General features: G+C 31.9%; 1 protein-coding gene across 1 annotated transcript in view; it reads right to left on the bottom strand.

The window, feature by feature from the left end:
- Nucleotides 1-3,303: 3,303 nt before the first annotated feature.
- The window catches only part of LOC111061139 (A disintegrin and metalloproteinase with thrombospondin motifs 9), a 116,557-nt gene continuing 97,956 nt past the window's right edge, over nucleotides 3,304-21,904 (bottom strand). Inside the window, 9 exon segments of the mRNA XM_039431372.1 lie at nucleotides 3,304-6,337; nucleotides 7,262-7,485; nucleotides 8,333-8,581; nucleotides 9,061-9,202; nucleotides 11,156-11,335; nucleotides 12,294-12,479; nucleotides 13,086-13,250; nucleotides 14,137-14,292; nucleotides 14,950-15,141. Of these exon segments, the coding sequence (XP_039287306.1) occupies nucleotides 6,248-6,337; nucleotides 7,262-7,485; nucleotides 8,333-8,581; nucleotides 9,061-9,202; nucleotides 11,156-11,335; nucleotides 12,294-12,479; nucleotides 13,086-13,250; nucleotides 14,137-14,292; nucleotides 14,950-15,141 (1,584 nt within the window). The 3' untranslated portion in view covers nucleotides 3,304-6,247.

The raw sequence follows: 21,904 nt of genomic DNA, 5'->3' as shown, positions 1-21,904 counted from the left end.
GACCAGGATGTCCAGATTACGACCAGGATGTCCAAAAAAAGATATCAAAATTGAACATGGTATGCTGAGCAATCACTCGATCCCTTGAAGGTAGAGCCTGGAAGAACACCTTGATTGAATTTTATAGAGCCATGGCGATACCTACTTTGACTTACGGAAGTGACGCATGGGTACTGACTGACAAGGAAGCTTGAATCAAGAATACAGTCAGCAGAGATGCGATCCTTAGACAAGTCAAAGGATGCACAAGAGAGGATCGGATTCGGAATGAAAATATAAGAAGAGAATGTGATGTCCAACCAGTGTTGAGTTTGATAAAAACATATAGAAATAAGTGGTCAGATCATGTCCTTAGAATGCCTGAAGATCGTTTCCCATTGAATGCCCTACTCCATGGACGCCGGAACAGGATTGAAAAGCCTAATCCATGACGATGATGATAGAAACTTTGGTAGTTTTATTGACGTTTTCAGTGGCATGAGCTTTTGAATTATCATCAACTGATGATGATGATTTATCGTTTTTCTAATTCAGGTGTCAATCAACATTCAGACTCAAGTATTATCAGAGATGAACGTAATATCCGATAAAAAACAAGAAATACACTACTCTCTGGTTTTATGAAGAGAACTACCGTATCTAGTTCGAAAATACAGTTCAATACTATCGTGTTTTAGTTCATTACTAATTATTATCAATTTCATCTAAACCACCGTCTCTTTTTGAATATTAACGACTGTTTAATCCACTTCAGAATATGTCTTCTCAATCATCGATTTCTCTGTTACAAACAACGGAGCAATACAATGTGTTGATTGTTTGCATCTAACAAAACTATGATTGGACCGTTCTTTAGCATTCAACATTCTCCTCAACTGTTGAAGAGCATCGCAGATTTAATCAGAAGCCTTGCAATTTGTAGATGAGAAGTCAATTTATATTATTGCAGCACGCGCCACGCGGTAAGGTGATGACTGGCTTACATTAACATACTAAGTGAGTTGGAAAAGAGAAACGAGGAAGATAGGCTAGTTCTTCAATCGATGGAAGAAGCAGCATCGATAAAAGGGCTAGAAGGATTTTTTATTTCTACCAGCAGTCCAATCATGATGAGAAAATACAGGACAATTTATCCAGAGCTAAGAAACATTTAACCAATGTTACTTTCACAATTAAGACACATTCAACCAATATTACTTCCAGAATTCAGAAAAGTTTTACCTATGTTACATTCAGAATTGAGAAACATTTAATCAATATTACTTTCAGTTTCAGAATTGAGAAACATTTAACCAATGTTACTCTCAGAATTGAGAAACATTTCACCAATGTTACTCTTAATTCAATGTTGATGATATCCCCCTTAACCTCAAGAATCAAGTATGTTTCCTCCCCCTCTTACTACCACATGATTCCCTCTAATCTAGAAATACAGTGCACCAAGTTCTGTACACTAACTTCGTGTATACAAAGACTCGAAGACTGACTGAGTATATATTATAATAATGATTACCTCTATATTTGAAGACAGAAGCTGGATTCGCACACAACAGTGAAAATTCAATTGCCACGAGTTCTCATTGGAACATCCTCGCTGAGTGAGTAAGGATAAAACTTATGAGAATATTTCCACTGTCCACTGTCACAGTTGTGTGCGGTGTGCGAATCCAGAATCGAAACAATTCCTGGTTTTAACATGATTTGTCTTCATTATTCCCCTTCCCCAATCGTGCATATTGTTCCTAACGTGCTTCTCCTACTATCGAATTGAATATAAGTTGCTCATAAATGATAAAAAATAAAGTTGAAAAGTGGCTACGTATTCACTAAAGAGCCTATGCATCCAAACAGTATACCTGAAGATTATTAAGATTTTTTTCACTTTGACTATGCAAATTCCCTTAATTCTAGTCAAGTTATCACATAATAGAGGTAGGTACTATGAAAAATCAAACAATATTTTATGATTTCATCATTCTATATTTCATAAATTAAGAGTTTTCTTGCTAAGTTACCAACGTACATATTGATTAAAATTTATTATAATATAACCACTACATACAAGTGTTTCAGGTACATCCACGTTATTAATACATTATTATCTCAATACTAAATATTATCAATTTCATCTAAACCACCGTCTCTTTTTGAATATTAACGACTGTTTAATCCACTTCAGAATATGTCTTCTCAATCATCGATTTCTCTGTTACAAACAACGGAGCAATACAATGTGTTGATTGTTTGCATCTAACAAAACTATGATTGGACCGTTCTTTAGCATTCAACATTCTCCTCAACTGTTGAAGAGCATCGCAGATTTAATCAGAAGCCTTGCAATTTGTAGATGAGAAGTCAATTTATATTATTGCAGCACGCGCCACGCGGTAAGGTGATGACTGGCTTACATTAACATACTAAGTGAGTTGGAAAAGAGAAACGAGGAAGATAGGCTAGTTCTTCAATCGATGGAAGAAGCAGCATCGATAAAAGGGCTAGAAGGATTTTTTATTTCTACCAGCAGTCCAATCATGATGAGAAAATACAGGACAATTCATCCAGAGCTAAGAAACATTTAACAAATTAATGTTCCTTTCACAATTAAGAAACATTTAACCAATTTTACTTCCAGAAATAAGAAACATTCAACCAATGTTTATCTCATATTTGAAACACATTTAACCAATGTTACTTTTAATTCAATGTTGATGATATCCCCCTCAACCTCAAGAATCAAGTCTGTTTCCTCCCCCTCTTACTACCATAGATTAGAGATTCCCTCTAATCTAGAAATATACAGTGCACCAAGTTCTGTACACTAACTTCGTGACTGACTGAGTATATATTATAATAATGATTACCTCTATATTTGAAGACAGAAGCTGGATTCGCACACAACAGTGAAAATTCAATTGCCACGAGTTCTCATTGGAACATCCTCGCTGAGTGAGTAAGGATAAAACTTATGAGAATATTTCCACTGTCCACTGTCACAGTTGTGTGCGGTGTGCGAATCCAGCCTAATTCGAAACAATTCCTGGTTTTAACATGATTTGTCTTCATTATTCCCCTTCCCCAATCGTGCATATTGTTTCTAGCGTGCTCCTCCTACTATCGAATTGAATATGCTCTGAAATGATAAAAAATGAAGTTGAAAAGTGACTATGTATCTACTACAGAGCCTATGCATCCAAGCAGTGTACCTGAAGATTATTAAGAGTTTTTTCACTTTGACTATGCAAATTCCCGTAATTCTAGTCAAGTTACATAATAGAGGTAGGTACTATGAAAAATCAAACAACATTTTATGGTTTCATCATTCTATATTTCATAAATTAAGAGTTTTCTTGCTAAGTTACCAACTTACATATTGATTAAAATTTATTATAATATAACCACTACATACAAGTGTTTCAGGTACATCCACGTTATTAATACATTATTATCTCAATACTAAATATTAATAAATTACAACATAAATAATAATACGCTCGTGTAATGGTAAATTATGATAAATCATTCTGCTAAGGGATCAATAAATATTTACATCAGATGGAGAAATTGCAAGATAGAGTGATGCTAAATACAGAATAGACAATAGAGAGAGTATATCTCCACAATTATTATCATTAAATTGATGATGGCCAATTGATCTTAGAAGTATCCTAGTATTATTCTAATATTGTCATCAAAGAGTTCGAATTATTCTCTAGTAATATCATTTTTATACATTATCAATGAAGAGTGTAGAAGATTAATTTCTAACATACCATTAATTTCGAAAATTTAAATTACCTTTATTGATTATGATAGTTTATACATATTATTATAATGTAGATTCATAATAATGGTACTCAAGAAAACCCATCATCTCAAATCGATCAATCTTCTATTAACAAATGGCAGTGGAAGGTACTAAACGTCTGCGATTTTTCAGAAGAGAGAATATATTGGGCAGTGTATTTGTATTTGTCTCAATTCTTTTAGTTATTTGAATTAATCGTAAAGTAGCCTAGTGGCAGTGAATCACGAAGAATTCTATCTATCGATAATATCAGCAATTTATACATGAATATTTCAACTATAATACTTCAATGATAAAAGGCAAATAACAAATAATACTTGAATAGGTCAGTAGAGTGATTATATCAAAGACTTTTTAGAAAATTCTTATATGAATAAGGAAGATTAAAATAGTATATCAGAGGGAAATAATGTGAAGAGTGTTTTATATAATATTTTTTTCAAGTAGAATAAACAATTCTCATCATATAAATATGAGAAAGTTTACAAGAATACTGTTGCAATAAGAAGTCGTTTAGAATACTGAGTATCGAAGAAATATAGATAGGGGAGAAGATGACACAACCAAAGAAAAAATATGGAGTGAATAATCAAGATAATGAAATGGAGGATATGAGGAGATAATTAAAGTGAGAAGAGAAAAGATTTCAATCACTGAAAGATAAGTCGAGAAGTTTAGTGGACTATTTCATTAGGCACCTATTCTAACACATCAAATATTATATAAAATGCTAAAGATTCCATAAAATATTGACTGAAATTATATCTCATTTTCTAAGTTTTTCATACTTTAATGCCACTGCGAATACTTTATTGTCTATTTGTATGTATACAAGAGTTATCAAATATTCAGAATGATTGAAATATACTGAAAAATTTCAACTTTTGTGCTAGCGATTTGGGCTAGTAATAGGAAGACTTTTATTCCAATATCGGACAAAAATGTATGATGTTGCTATTTATTGAGATTTTGCCTCATTCAATGTGATCGTCTATTACATATTAAAAACAACTGTCTCTAGAACTGCATAAATATAGCCTAATGATTATTAAAGACTTACTGCTATACAAATGACAGCATTGTAACTGTTTAATAAATGCAGACTATATCAATATCGTGTTAACTTTTTACAGACAAAATAAAAAATCCTACATTATTGTCACCACAGGAACAACAACGAAAAACCTAATTGAAGATGAAATGTAATATCATACACAAGAAATAATACAAAAATATACAAATAATAAACAAACTGTACAACAATCAATTATTATTAATTTATACTACTATCTTACAATCAATTGACTATCATTTACAATGAACACAAAAACCATTAAACATATAAATAGAAATTTAGTAATACTGGGACACAACTCTTATTGTATAAAATAATTATCTTAATTCGCAACATCATCCAGTTCTCTCATTGCTCTATATCGTGGTTATGACTGCTCATGAGCATGACTCACTAGGCCTACACCATTTTGTCAAATTCACCCTTATTTCAAGATTAACATTCGATTCAATCAATATCGAGTACCTTTTGAAAAACATGGCAAAACTAACACAGCATCATGTCGAACCTCATCAATTTTCATGCGTACATAATCATTCATCCATTTATCCTCGATGGTATTAACAAGTTAGAATGGAGTAGATACTATTGTAAAGAATTGATACGGTAACATTAGAGACTGTCTTGGTAATGTTGTTGAATTGAAAATTATTTATGAAAGTAAAATATTAACTTGATACTATGATACTTATGTAATTCACGGTAGATAGAATGCATTCATTCTATTCATCTTTAATCTGATACTGAAAAACTTAGTATGTATAGTAAAATTTGGCAGTGTGTGGATAAGTTATACGCTTCATCTGCTACTGAATTAGAAACTACTAGGTACCTACTCTGTAATACTGTGTTACTGCATACTGTGACTATGGCAGATCTGCAATAATTCTGGAAATGACAATAAGCGACATTTTCAAATACTACAACTTCCACAAATGATTGCTACATGTTCCTTCTTGTTACTCATTTCAAGATACTTAAGACACTGTTCACGCATTAACTTTGGATAAGAGGCAAATCCACTTGACTTGTATTCACCTACAATAGTCAGATTTAATTTAAACTGTCAGAATTTCCTATGGATAACATCAATGCTTCGAATTTAAACAATACTGACAGTTCAAAGTCAATCATACAATAGTGGATTTTAGCAACTATGTACTTGTAAATCATTTACCAACGCAACGCTTATTATTTCTGGAATAAATCGCCCTTATTCCGATTTCTGGCTTGCAAGCTTCTTTGCGGTGGTCTTATGTTGGAATCGCTGTGACTATTATCACATGGCTCATGCATTTACTAGTCATAAGTCAACCACTGATGAGATCTTACTCCATGGCATAGTAACTGCCGGATCTGGTAGCTAACTATGGCGGTAGTACATCCAGTTTGAGGCCGTTTATTGGACTACATGAGCCGCAGTAACCACCGCAGTAGCCAATCACTCGTCGGTGACCCTGAAAATTGACAACCAAAATTGAAACTAATGAACTGATGGAAAATTGATCCACAAATGAAGGAAAAGTTGATACTTATTTTTTTCTGTTTTATTTTTATGTGGCCTTTATAATCGTGTATGGGCCTAGTGGTCTATTTTCGCAGAATGAATTTGAATTTGATTTATTAGTGGAGTGCAAATAACCTACGGTACTAATAATAATTTAAATTTCCATTCATTCATTCATTCCTTTCACACCATCCCCCAATATGAATTAAGTAGCAAGCAGAGATAACACATATTGGAGAGTAAGCAGTTTTTCTGGTTTGCAATTTTGGAAAAAAGCTCAATAGTCTTCAAGAATCAAGAATTCTCTTTGTTTGTGACAGTAAAACATTCTTGATTCTTGATTCATGAGCTTAATTTATTATTATTTTTAAGTGGAATATTTCATTTAAATTCATTTATAAGTTACGTAAATTCAAAATTCCTAGTAAATTATGCTTCAGTAGTGTTTAAGTTTCATTCAATTACAGGAAAAAATTAATAAATAATGTATATTTGAACTGTAATTTTTTGTGATTATTATAATAAGTATCACATAACTTCATTTACGCTATTATCAAAATTAGAGAAACAGTTTTGTGTTTATCCTGTTGATTTTCTCTCAATCATTAATTTGATGTGGTGATTGTGAAATGAAATGAATAAATAAATAAATTACATGTCATTCATTTATGGTAATTGACAACAATAAATACATGTTAAGTGACACATAACCTAGCTAAATTTGGACTGTTGTATAAATTAGAATTGGAACCGTTCTGGGCGTATAAGCCTGTGGTACTTTTCTGTAAGTTGTGTAATCCTCATTGATTAAATAAATAAATAAAGACTTATTTTCACGGAAAACATTTTAGAATAGATTGATTAGTTTCCATACCTCTATCCTGGTTATCCTTTGGGTGGAATAGGGTCCCATGCTCTTCCACTCGGTGGCAGGCGACACCCTGAGCCCCGTCCCGGACAGGTTGATGCTGAAGCGACCCTGCGGACATTTGGCCCGGCTGTAGCAGTCACCCGCCTCGCCGAACGCCACTCTCGAGCCTCGCACCTGGTACGAGAACGTCCAGTCTTTCTCTGCACAACAATCAACAAACACATTATTGCAATTGAAATTAATAATAATTCATCAATAAAAACGAACGCAGGAATGAGTCTCATTCAAGTTCTACTGATAAAGAGCTAAACTCGTCTCATGATATTCAAGTCCTCGCTTATGACACCTTGAGGAGTGAGTCATTCACATAATAAAATTGGGGAATTCAACGAACTAGTGGAATTTCTTCAATGTCATAGCTTTCCTCCCAATTAACAAAAAAGTTGACTAGATTCCTATTCAGAATCAGGTTGAAGCTATAAAGTTTGCACCTGATACAGATTAAATACACGTTTCTAAGAGGAGCTTCGTCAATAATTATATTGCTTTCTCTCACTATAAAATATATTAAACTAGAAATACCGATAGCAATATAACACGGAGTTTATACTGTAATGCTTTTTGAAAAAAAACTGTGTAAATACACTACCAGGAGGTGAAATGAGTGGAATGACTATAACTGCAGACAATAATAAGATAAAAAGGCTACATATAATAAATTATCATAAATGGTTTTTTAGAGATGGAATATAAATAGTACTTCACCTTTCCCATTACTCCAGAATTACGCTCATTCAAATAAATTATCTAACTGATATTCACATTGAATTATAATAAATTCTATGTTAATAATGAACTATGAAAGTTCAATAGGTAGTGATAGTTGAATGATATTTATCAGTATCATCATTCATAAACTTTCTACTTTCAGGCCTGTATGCTTTGTTTCTATAAAGATGCATTCGTTTCAATGAAGTTTAGCATTAGTGATTTGTTGTCATAAAACAATAATGCAATCATATTCAAGGACAATTACTATTGATTCTCAATAAGATTCTTTGCTCTTAAATGAACAAATACTGTACTCTGTATGCAGAAAATGATCAATTTTCATATTCGAAATATATCTTGGAACAAACCTGCAATCATAAATTTCAGCGAAATTCTCCCTCTTCCTAGCTGGCAGTGTTAAATATTCAACTGGTTGTACAGTGTTCATGTTATGACAATAAATCGATATATTTCGCTCGGCGACATTCAATGTATATTCCTTGTCGATTCTTGCTCCTGTATCTTGTATATCTTTGCATGTCAGATAGCCACCTAAAAACAAGAATGACAAAGTTATTTATACAGAATCTGAATAACACAATAAGAATAATTGATATCGTGAACTCTCCCATACTTGAAAAACATGAAAAATATCACCGAAATCATTAATAGATGAAGTTGACAATACAATTGGTTTTTCTCTATTACAATCTAGATTCATTGCAGTCAGAGTATGAGAATAAAAAGTGTGCATTTATAATATTTGCAAAGAAAAATTTGATAAGGAAATGTTTCAAATCATGAATATCATAATTTTCAATGAACAACTGAATAGAATTGATAGAAAATAGTATCGGTAGAAAATTTTGATCTGATCTACTGTATAGAATCGTTACTTTTGGTTCCTGTTGTAGGATGAAAAGTAGAGTTCCTGTTTTATGCAACTAAAGCGAGCTTATGGGTGAAAAAATTCTCAAAAATGATTTATAGATCTACGGTCTTATGACTAATTTGAATTGAGCAAATCTTACATGATTTTTCAGGACACTTCCTCTTTCGTTTCGGTTTCTGGAATCGATTGCAATGTCTTCTGGCCACATTCCTCTTATCAACAGTGTTGATGCAGTACAGCCGTCTAGTTTGTCTTCCTTTCTTACCACATGGATGAGAACACTAGAAAAAAATCTCCATTTGAAAAAATCAAATTACAATATGAATTTAATGATATGAAAATATTGTAATTTAGGAACGAAATACAGGCGCGAAAGTATTTGAGTGAATAAAGGAGCAACAGAATATCATGACAATCTAGTGTTGAATGATACAAATCTAAATTGCAATGTGGAAGGTGATCATAAATCCAAGATACCAAGAAAATAATTTCATGATAACAGATAAAAATGTAGGGCAAAAGCAGTCATTTATTCAGATGAAATCTTCTGTGAATTAATATTGCTTCTATAATAAGAAAAACTATTGAAACAAAAGTAAAGCATCTCTTATAATATTGAATTTATTCCAAGAAAGTCTGTATCCATTATATTTTGGAAAAATTTGTAAACTATGTGAAGGAATATTATATGAAAGAAAATATATAGCCAATATATCATGAATCTATTATGATAGGACTGGTCCAATGTTCAATGTTCAGCATCGTACATTAAAAGAGGATTAAATGTAGTAGTGTTGTTATTCAATTCATGATTTATTACAAAAATATATTTTATTTTATTCAAGAATATATTAATATGAGTCATTCTTGAATAATTTTCAAAATCAATCAATATTGATACACCGGATAATATAACTCACTACAATATAACATGAATCAAGAATAAAATTATTTTGATACATATAATAATGGTTATCATCATCAATTCACCACTATAACAAAAGTTCTATATTTACATTATTACTTTATTTAGTTTGTTATAAATATTTTATCTGAGTTATGGATGAATATTTCAGTATGTCACCAGTACCTATATTCTCCCAAATAAAACCTATTAATTATAATCGGAATCTTCACCCAACAACCAAATTTTAATTTAATCGATCGATACTTGATAAACCATCATATTAATACTTATCAGTTATCAAAAAATATATTAGTATGATAATGTTCGGACTGGTATATGAATACTCACTACAATACTGTATATAATATAACTCACTACGATACAACATGAATCAAGAATAAAATTATAAATGAGGAATTAAAGAAGAAAATTTATCACCGGTCTCAAGTATAGGGGGTGAATAAATCTCATTCACTACTCGACTACTCTGAGGCATAATTTGAATTGTGATACTTAAATAGGGTCTGAATATAGACTATTTATACAGGCTCAAACAGGTAATCATTTCCAACATGAAGTTAACTCTAAGGTACAAGGAAAAATTAGAAACACAATTCGGTTTAAATTTTGCAATTGAATAAAATTGAAACAAAGAGATAGGCCTAAAATAGAAGATATGGAGAGTTTAATCTTATATTGAACCAAGACTTTTGGATTTAGCAGTAATACGAAGCTTTACAAAACACTTGCGTTATAAAAACGAGATTAAAACCAATAGAATTTTTGTTCAAAGCAACAAAAGATAATGAATTTTTACAATAATTTATAATAAAAAATATATAAGCTATAAGCATTAGGTCTCTTAGGGCCCGATTTCTAGGTAACTATTCAAATCTAATCGACCATTTGAACGATATAGAATATATAGGTTTAATGGTTCATCATATTTCATAGTGTCCTAGAAACGAGGACTAGATTTTTTATTTTTGGAAGGCTAAGAACTCATGCTAGAAAATAACGGTGAATCAACATTGCTTGGGTTAGAATGGGTGAAAGTAAAAAATTCAAATAAAAATTACAAATAACAATAATAAGAGTCTCATTGCAAAATTGAATGGGAACAAATAGCCTAATAGAATGAACACTGTACATTGAAAATGAAAATGATTAGTCAATACAAATAATATACAGTAGGAACTATCAATATCCTCCCACTTCCACAGGGGTTTCGGTTGATTAGCTTTTGATTTCAGTTGATTAGGCAGGTTTAGGTGGAATCACAAATCACCACAGGACGCTTTTCCAAACAGCTGGGATTTCAAAATACCTGAGACCACTCTCCGGCCTTCCACTCGACAAAACAGGGACCAAGCTTGCAGGTTCGCAGCCATTTTGGCTTTTTGTGGCCTGATGCGTCACAGTGGCTCTCGTCCACTGCTAGCTGTGTGCTCACCGACACACACTCTACTCTTCTCGAATGTTCGCCTCTACCGCATGTGCGCGAACACTGCATCCACAATTAATAAACATTCATACTTCATACCATGGAGAACGGACTCCATAAAAACAGAAAATTCCATACCTTTACTTCAATTTCATGACTATACTTTCACAACCTCAATGAAAGCTAAATAGTTTGTAAATGCCAGTACATCATATATTACACAAAAGATGCTTTAAAAGGAAACAATACATTCGTATCACCTCCTCTGCTACACAGAGTTGAGTATAACTTTCAGTTTTGCTGTTAAATAAAATGAATCATATTAAACTACTGAAGCTGCTTTACGATTCTGATAAAAAAAATTCATTTTCTCAGTTCAAAACTTGAAATTCATGATAATTTTTCATGGTAGATACTGTTGTGAAAGTGGAAACTTGTGAAGAGTACAATAAGTATGGAAAGGATGGAAACTTCAGAAGAATTCCAAATAATTATATTACTTCAGTAACTTGGAAAAAAACATTTTGCATCAGCTACTTTTTCAATAGTAAATCATTTTGAAAATATTGTCTTAATAAATAATAAGAGTATGATATTTTTCATCAAATTTTCCTGTAATCAGATTCACTTACGAGAACTGGCAGCATTCCTTAAAAATAGCATCGATGATTTCCATTCAATTAATGCTGATAGTTTGAAGTGAAACACAAAATAGTATATAAAGTTATTCAATTTTTTTTTTTTTTGATAAAAGAATGGCATTTTGAATAAAAGTTTTTGGATTATTATATATTTACTTTGTAATACTTAAATTACGACATGGCAGTCTGTTTTTTTATAAATAAAAGCTATTAGCTTCTACTCACATTTGTGAAGCGCTTTCGGACACTAGGACTAACTTCTATTTATAAAAATCAGACTGTAATGTCGTGATCCAATTATTCAAAAGTTTATTAACAGGCATTTCTCATAGGAAGAAACATTGAAGAGTATGTTATTTTAAATTATTTTTTCTACTTACAGGGCCCCAAGGCAGTGCCTTCCACTTGTAGAGCAGTTGCCGGTTGCATGCGGCTGTGTTGCACGGCTGCTTATTGGCCGGCCGCAGGTGGGCGGGGCAAGCTTTGTCCGCCATCTTGGTGCCGCGTTTCAGGCTGCGACACTGCACCTGTCTATGTTGGTAGCCGCCACCGCATGTTTGGTTGCACTGAAACAAAAATAAACAATATTAAAATTAACACTTTGCACAGAGATGTAATTAAACAATATTATATAGGACCTGAATAGGAAATTGAATTTATTACTTGGAAGAGACCATTTCCTATAAAATAATGAAAGAGACCAAAGATACAATAAAATTGAATCATGTGGAAGTATAAGCAATAGGCCTACTTTAATTCACAAATTCTCCAAAATAGGCAATAAGTACGTGATAAACTGAATTTTCTATTGCATAAAGAAGGAAACAATTTACAAAAAGTAGAAAGTTAACCATAAAACAGAAGGGTATAAATAATAAATTGAACTGGAAGAACTGGAAACTGGAAGGCCTACTGTGTAATAAAGAACTAATACAGCAGATGAATTACAGAGATGCAAATATGATATTGTCTTGACAGCAAACTTCAAGAACAGTTCATTTGACGTGTGCCTGTTGCTCCTTTTTCTGTCATTTTTGAATTGATGTTGATAAATAATTGAAACCGTAACTTGTTTTTTTTTTTTTTTAATTTTTATAGAGAAGATGAATCCTATAAGAATATATTTAAAATATTGGATATGTGAAGGAAGGACTGGAAAACTTATGAATTACCTTCGACCAAGGTCCAAACTTCCACTCGGCTCCCACACAGGCGTGCAGGTTGCAAGGTACCTTGTCGACTGGCTTCCGCTCGTCACAGTTGTCAGCCAGGATGTCATTGTCTCGCATGCAAACCACCTGACGGCTGGCAAAGCCTCCTCCACATACCACAGAGCACTGGCAACACATAATTATTGAAATTAGACAATCATTCCTACATAATATAATAGAATGATTGTGAAGATATTTTCCATTACGAACTGAACTATTGGAATATTTGAGAAGGCGATGTTAGCCTGTAGGTTTCTCTTGAGACTACACAACAAGCTCCCAGAACAGATCAAACTTTCTGAGGATGTAACCATAGTGTATAATTCAAAGAAAAATTTTCGATGAGTGGTATGTTTCTAGGACATTCCACTGTTTGAAATGATTTCTTTAAAACTGATTAATTTCTTTGTACCGCTAATGTATTTTACACTGAGAGCATGACTGCATAGATTCCTGACTTGTTAGGATTTTGACCTGTTTAGATTCATGACAATAGAGTTCAGGAAAATAACTTGAAATTTTCACAATCACTCATTCATATTGAAACATTTTGAGAAACAATTTCTGGTTGTAGCACCATTATAAATTATTCAAGTAAATAAGTGGTTGTAACAATATTTCAAGTCGTTATTATTATTTAATAGTATGTATTTCTACAACAACATAACGCTTACAACAAGCTGAGGAATAATATTATATCATTGACTAATCAATTTATTCAAATTAGATTGATGCAACAAAACTAATAATAATTTATATAATGCATTTATCAAGATAAACCTTAGTTACATAAGGTGTAGTTTGGAGATACCGGTATACATCAGAAGGGAAATTATTAGGGATACCTCATATACCTACCTAGAGTATTGGTTGAACTAATATAATATCATGATTGATTTTTTTTAATTGAAATTCAATTGCAAAAGAAATTAGTTACAAACATCATAAATAAAAGATAAATTGTATACATCAGACAAAACTAATGTTGATTATAATATTTAAAGCTCCTTACCTCACTCCACGACCCAGTCCGCCATTTTGAAGGCGAATGCTGAATTGCACAATGGTGTGAGCACATCCGCTTCACACTCGGTTTATTACTGGAACAGGCCGAATCATCCGTTTCCCTTCCATCGTCCATACAGCGCACGACTCTTGTTTCAACACCCTGTCATCAAAACAACAACAATCTTAAGCTACTCATTTTTAATTGGTTTATTTCATTTAAACAATATGAGAAACAATAAACTTTAACACTCTGTTTTAAAACAAGAAAATATTGTCAGTTCAAAATCACAAGTTCATGCCATTTTTTAGGTCTATATGTTTTAATACATTCCTCTTCAGAAATTTAGTATCTTTATAAAATCGAAAACTGAATCTGATTAATTTTTATTAATTAATTGAATTAATTGGGGGAGCTGTTTGACTCAGTGGTCGCGCTGATAGGTTATTGCTTAAATAAGTTATAAGAATCATACGCCTGATTCTCCCGATGGAAGGGTGACTGCTTGAGCCAAATCATCTGAATATACGATTCATGAGTCGCAAAATCACTCCCCGGTGGTTCGGAACCCACCTAAAACTGTGTGTCCATTCATTTCTCATTATCATCCGCCTCATTACCCATGTACAAGCCTAGAGCTCATGTGGGCATCATCACCCTAAGAAAAAAAATATATATTCAAGTTGTTAGCGATAAGGAACAAAAACAATGTTGGCCTATATCATTTTCTATAAACGTTTCTTCACGAAATTTATTTTTCATAAAATTGGAAACTGATTAGGATTATTTGTTCTTATCAGTTAGATTGAATTGACTGACCTGGCCACAAGAAGCCGAACAAGAACTCCACTCTGCCATGACCCAAATTGGACAAGGCTGTTCTTGGCACTTGCCGATGGGAGACGGCTTCTCCATGCCATCGCAATGCAGGGGATTCACCTCTCTGCCCTTCAGCTGGTCGAAGCAGTACACGTGACGCTTGTATAAGCCACCTCCACACGTTACCGAGCACTTCAATCAGTGAAAAATGAGAATTTCAATATAGAAAAGCTAGTAAGAAAACCGCAAATTGATAAATTTGACAATCGGTTATTAAAACGTTTTATAACAGAGCAGAATTAATTTATATTTCTGTTGATGTTCAAATTTGAATTTGAAGAAAACAAATTTAAAGACTTTTCTGCTCAAAAAATTTAGGCTACTGTACTTGAAGGTCTGATATGACGTTGAAGAATAAATAACTGTATTCAAGGCAAGCATTATCCAGATGAATTCAGTACCGGTAGCGTACCTATTACCATCAAAGTAGGATTGAAAATAACAGCTCAAAATCATTATATTTTGTTAGATCCTAAACAAATTAAAACGTACAAAACTATGACGGTGCAATAGAATTAAAAATCAAGTAAAACTTGGTTTACTCCCAAGGGCTTGAGCCTGTTAATCCTTGCCGCAAATGATTCTACTTATTGTTATAAATGAAAGAATGAAAACAAACGTACAAAGTGAGAATACATAGTCACGTTTGGTTTGCGCACATTGGCATTTGCCAATGCAGACCATATTTATTAATAATACCATAGCCACCTCTAAATAGAGATGTATTCTGCGACGTTGCAATATCGTAGGCCGCGGCCTTGTATTAGAGGTGGCTATGATTATATAGTTCTTAAAATGTATGTATTCAGGGCTACTTATTTTTATCTATGAAATAACATCATAGTACCGTACCCTTTTTTGAAAAGTTTTTAATATAAAATAACAGATTAAAAACACAAATTAAAACAAACATCATTTCGATGATGTGGAACATCTAGTTTGGAGATGTTTCACATCATCGAAATGATGTTTGTTTTAATTTGTTATTTTATATTGAAATATTTTCAAAAAAGGGTACTATGATGTTATTTTATAAATAAACTAGCAAGAACCCGTGCTTCGCAAGGATCTATTTTAAAACATGACAAAATGAAAACTTGACGTAATGAAATTTTGAAGAATTGAGAATAGGCCTATAACCATCCTTGGTTAATTAAGAATCTATAAGCAAAATTTCAAGTTAATTAGTCCAGTAGTTCAGACGTGATGATGCGTCAAATATAATTTTCCTATCCCGTACGTGCATAAGCCAGCTCTTTACTTTATATAATTATTATAGATATAGTTAACGACTGCAAGAGATAGGACTGTGGAACAGAATAGTGGTGAAACTATGATAGCGCCAGAAGTGTCTCGAACACAATAGTAGGTACTACATGAACTTTTATTGAAAGTGATTTGAAAAAATGTTAAAACAACAGAACTGAATCCTTATCATTCTACCTTCATTTAGAGAGGCTTTTGTTTGAGCCGAATGGAAATCTATTTATAAAAAAATGAATGTCTTTTTGTTTGTATGTTTGTTTGTTCCCTGTAGACTTGAAAACTACTTAACATAACGGCATGAAACTTTGGGAGTATGTTGTGTGAATATTGGGGATGGTTTCTGAACAGAAATTTTAATAGGGGGGCTAATAATAATTATTCATTAATCCATTTTGCAGACATATGTTTTCGAAATTTTCGGCCGAGCGGCTACTGAAGAACGAAAAGATGATCATGATTCAAGACCATATTGTGATAATATGATTTAGCATCTAAAGTTACCAGCTGTAATAAACATATCACCCTGTGATAAATTATTGTATACTGGTATTAAAACGGTAGTTTGGAGTTGAAGTGTAGTTGGTTGGTACCAGCTGTTGATAATGGTTCCTTAGAAGACCTATACAAATAATTATCACTCCCCTATCATTGAGAAACTGGAAAATGTTGAAAAAAATTATTCACCTAATGAAAGCGAGTATATATATATATATATATATATTATATATATATATATATATATATATATATAATATATATATATTTATATATATATTGTATAGTATATATGTATAGTATTCATATTGCATTCATCAATTACTGAAGAACGAAAGAATAATTTACAATTTTTTGAATTTAGCTTAGCTTATATTCATCCTAAAATGGAAAGAATATGGAATTCTGTGTGATTCATCGTACATCGCATATAATTATAAAAAACCTATACAAATAATTATCACTCCCCTATCATGAGAAACTGGAAAATGTTGAAAAAAATTATTCACCTAATGAAAGCGAGTATATATATATATATATAATATATATATATATATATATATATTATATATATATATATATATTATATATATATATATATATATTGTATAGTATATATGTATAGTATTCATATTGCATTCATCAATTACTGAAGAACGAAAGAATAATTTACAATTTTTTGAATTTAGCTTAGCTTATATTCATCCTAAAATGGAAAGAATATGGAATTCTGTGTGATTCATCGTACATCGCATATATTTCCTGGACCATATATCGACAATCTACAGCTATGAAAATATTGAATATTTTTCTTTGAAACACTGATATAACCTTTTTTTTAATTGAAAACTTTACTGATAGATATTACTACCAATCGATTGAGAAGAATAATAATATGTTTTCGGAATAATGAATGCTGCATGACTAAGCACATAGGAAGTCCGTATTGAACATGTTGATTGTCAGATAAATTTCATGATTCACCAAATAAAGGCAAGTGTAACATGATATACATTGGCGGTACGAAGTTCGCTGGATAAGCTAGTTATAAATTAAGCTTTATTATTAATAGACAACGGTGAAAAAGACAGGCTCAATCACCAGGCATAATCTATGAGGGACCAGTAAGCCATTAATTTTGAGTAGTTCAATTACTTCCATTATGGACACTGGATACATTATGGACAGTCAATACGTATGAAATTTATTAGCTACCTTACAGAATAAAAAATTTTTTATTGCAGTGACCCCGAATAACCATTGTGATATGAATAACCATTCGGATCAAATATAAGGAATTACTCGCATCTCTCATCAACTCGTAGTTTTTATTCAAAAAATATATATTAAGTTATATTTAATAAAATCACGGCTAGTACTCAAGTTTGTCTTTTTCTGGCCGTGCTACAAATAAATGTAGGTATATGTTTGACATTTTGTTTCTGTAATCTTGTTGTCTATTAAGAAAGTTTTCAATGTGATTTTTGATGGCAATAAAATTTGAATTTGAAAAAAGAATTACCAACAAACTCCTAACCAAAGAAAACCTTTGTGCTCTGTTCTAATCGGAGTGTATGAGACTCCATATACAGCTGATAGAAGGCGCAAACCGAACTGGCCAAGCATACAACGATGGAACAAACACGTGGTAAGCTCGCGCTCTCAATCAATGCAAAATCAATTCGATCAGCTAATTGATGAAATTGTTTTAAGCTTTCCAATGATTACAACATATGTTGTGTCACGTTATTCTTTATATAAAAATAACGATTAGCCTCCTGCTTGGCATCAGTCGGTAAAGCATGGGATTTAATATAATTAGGGCGTGGTTTTCGAATAGTATTCAGTCTTAAAAAATCTTGATAGGCCTAGATATGGGCTTCTCCAATAACTCTTGTAATTCAATAATAATAAATATATATATATATATGATACTTATACTATAGAGATGAGGAATAAAAAATAAATTGCACACCATGAAAATTTCACACATATATTACACAAATAATGCAAAGATCAATCGAGGCAAAAAATATATATAGAGCGATAAAAAATATAATATAAAAAATAGAACAATATTTGAAATCAATAAAAATATCACAGGCTAACTTTATATTCTAGATTTGTGGCACGAATCATTACCATGTGCCTTTATCTTGAAATCATATGCATTCTTTTGCATGTAGCTGCGATATGCACTTGCTAATACTTGTCGACTTGGACAATTCAATTAAAAATGTGTGCTCTAAGATCAGCTTGATAAATTAGCCACTAATAATCCAAATATATATATATATTAAAATCTCTAGTACTTAGTAGATTTATTTGTATCGAATATATATTTTTATCTCAGGGTGCAAGATTCGGCACCTGACGGAATAGGTAGAGCCATTCATCTAGTGAATTAGAACTATGATAAATTATCGCAAATTGTATTGCAAAAAATTAAATATTGTATGCATACGTTTGATAGCCTAGATTTCGTACTTCTTTGATTAAATAGAAATTTCTAAAATATTGATCTATATTTTTCTTTCAATTAAATACCTTTAATACTAATTTTTACTTGCGCAAGTATTACTCTTATTAATTTCTTAATTTATAATAACCCTTTCGGCGAGCTAGCTTTGATCATCAGATTATTTCGAAGCACTAGGGCGCCCATCACTAAATTCAAATTTAAATCACTCACGTGTCGAAAATCTTCTTGTAAGCCGCCGATGTCGATCCAACTCCATGTGGTCCGGGAATATGGTAGCCGGAATCGTCTCCTCCAAGGGGTTATAAATTTAATAAAAATGAAAAATGACTTCTGCTTCACAATAGCATCACGAAGTCTTTTAAGAAATTTAATAATTTACTTTAACTTTAATTTACAAAATTATTAATAAGGTACTTCGCTCTAAAATATTTGGGGTCCTCTTATGGTGGCATCTGGTTGGCGAGTGCTGGTTCTTCCTTTTCAAGTTTTACCGATCCTCTTTCCGACTTTCAAATTAGCATAAAATTTAAATATCCCAATCCTCCGCCATTAAATTCAAATAGATCTTACAAAAAATGCCAAAATATTGCTTAGATTATATGATTAATAATTTCTTTGCATTCGAGCCATATTGATAACATAGATTACACAAATTTTTACACAAAATCTACTACAATTATATAAATATATATAAATATTTTTGAATTGGCCTACAGTTGCCGCCTATTAACTGCCGTTTTACTATTGGTGCATGCAAATTTTATTAGGTATTCATGCGCCTGGTAACTCTTATTTCCTGAATACATTAAATTATTTTTATTTGGTTTTTTATTTATGCCTTTGCATGCTAGTTAATATTCTATGTATTAATATTAATTCCATGCTAACTAATAATTAGCCACGTGGACGGGTGTTTTTTCACATTGCACACCATCCGAATGCAATAAAGCTCTGCCAAGGGGTTTTGGTCAGATTCTACGTTCTTCGGTTTGATCGATCTCTAGGTCACCGATCTGTGAATACATCTACCTAACCTCAATCTTCAAATATTTTATAAATAATCTATTTATGAGTAATAAACTTCCTTCAAATCCTTTTTAAGTTCTTGTACCATTTAGCCAGAACAAGCTGATGCTATCTTATCTTGATTATTATCTGCTTGGCGATATTAGCCAATTACTTTATTTTTAGACCTATTACTATTTCTGTTAGGGCTTTTCATCTACCCAGATTTAAATATGTTACACGCGCCCCTGGGTTTGAATTCAAATATTTGAGAATCACAATGTTTTTAATGAAAACCCACCCTTCAAATACATTGATATACACTATACTTTATTTATAAATTATACTCTCCTACTTCTATCACATTTCGCAGACATATTTGCTGCACTCCTTTATACCTTTATCAAAAACAATAACAAATTCTCCTCCTCAACACACATAAAAATATCATAAATATAAACTTCTAAACGTACTCCTCCTGACAACATTTACAACACAGTAATTTTTAAATTCGCCGCTTGCAGGGCCGCCAACTTAACTACACACATTCATAATTCTCATAAATGATTCCTTTTAGACAATAATTTCGATTCACAAACTTCTGGGCTTATGTCTTATAGTATTTCTTAGGTCTTAATATAAATAATTTTCTATACATCAGGTACAATACTTTCTTTTGCTAATGGCTCTTTGGTTTTGGTAACTGGTATTCACTTTAAGTCTTTTCAGGTAACAAACGTGGCATAATTAAAAGTAATAAATATAAAACATATAAATAAATATATCGACATTAATAAATATAATAAATAACAATAATAAATAACTTTTTGGGTACAGTATTTCTTTTTATAAACATATGTTCAACAGACATTACATTCGTTTGATTTGGGTGGCTTTGGCCAGCTGGTCATTGGTTCTACAGAATTTGCTGTCGAGTTTCATAACTATTAACCTAACTGCTCAATTTTTTCTCTTAAAAAGGTAATTAACAAATTTTAATTTTATTATCCCCGCTTGTGTCCTTTTTTATCTGATGTATATGATTTAATTACATATTTAAAAATTGTTCTTTTCCTTATTGCAGGCTTCTAACGGCTGGAAGGAATTAAAACATTGGATTGTTGCCACGAGGTCCTATACCAATATTAAATTTATTAAGGAAGGTTAGTAATTGGCTTGATAGTGTTGTTTTCCTTTGACTTCTTATCATATTTATTTCAAATTCGACGATATTGCATGTAGAAATCCCGTGGTTTACTTGCATCTTCTTGCATTCTGTTTGTTGACATGATTTAGGCCGGTTAGGTTATCTGCTATTGATTGTTGAGGCTGTCCTAATTGATAATTTATCTTCATGAATTTAAAGCCCTTGTATCTTGTGTACTCTTTCTTCCAACAACTCCTTGTTCCTTTACTAATTATTTCTTTTAATTGATCCAAAGTCTTCCATTTATTTTCTTTCAATACCATCCACATAGTTTCTTTATAAACAACCCTTAATCATATCAGTAAACCGTTTCGTAAAGCAAGATTTTTCATAGGCCATAAACTTCTTCAATAATATTATCCTCTTCATTATTTCCTTAACATCACAATTTTTAGCAAACATCACGGCCTTAATAACAAATAATTTCACCATACAAGATT

The sequence above is a fragment of the Nilaparvata lugens genome, chromosome 6 (assembly GCF_014356525.2).
Source record: "Nilaparvata lugens isolate BPH chromosome 6, ASM1435652v1, whole genome shotgun sequence".
NCBI lineage: Eukaryota > Metazoa > Arthropoda > Insecta > Hemiptera > Delphacidae > Nilaparvata > Nilaparvata lugens.
Note: the sequence above shows the minus strand (reverse complement) of the source record. Positions and strands in the feature narration are given on the sequence as shown.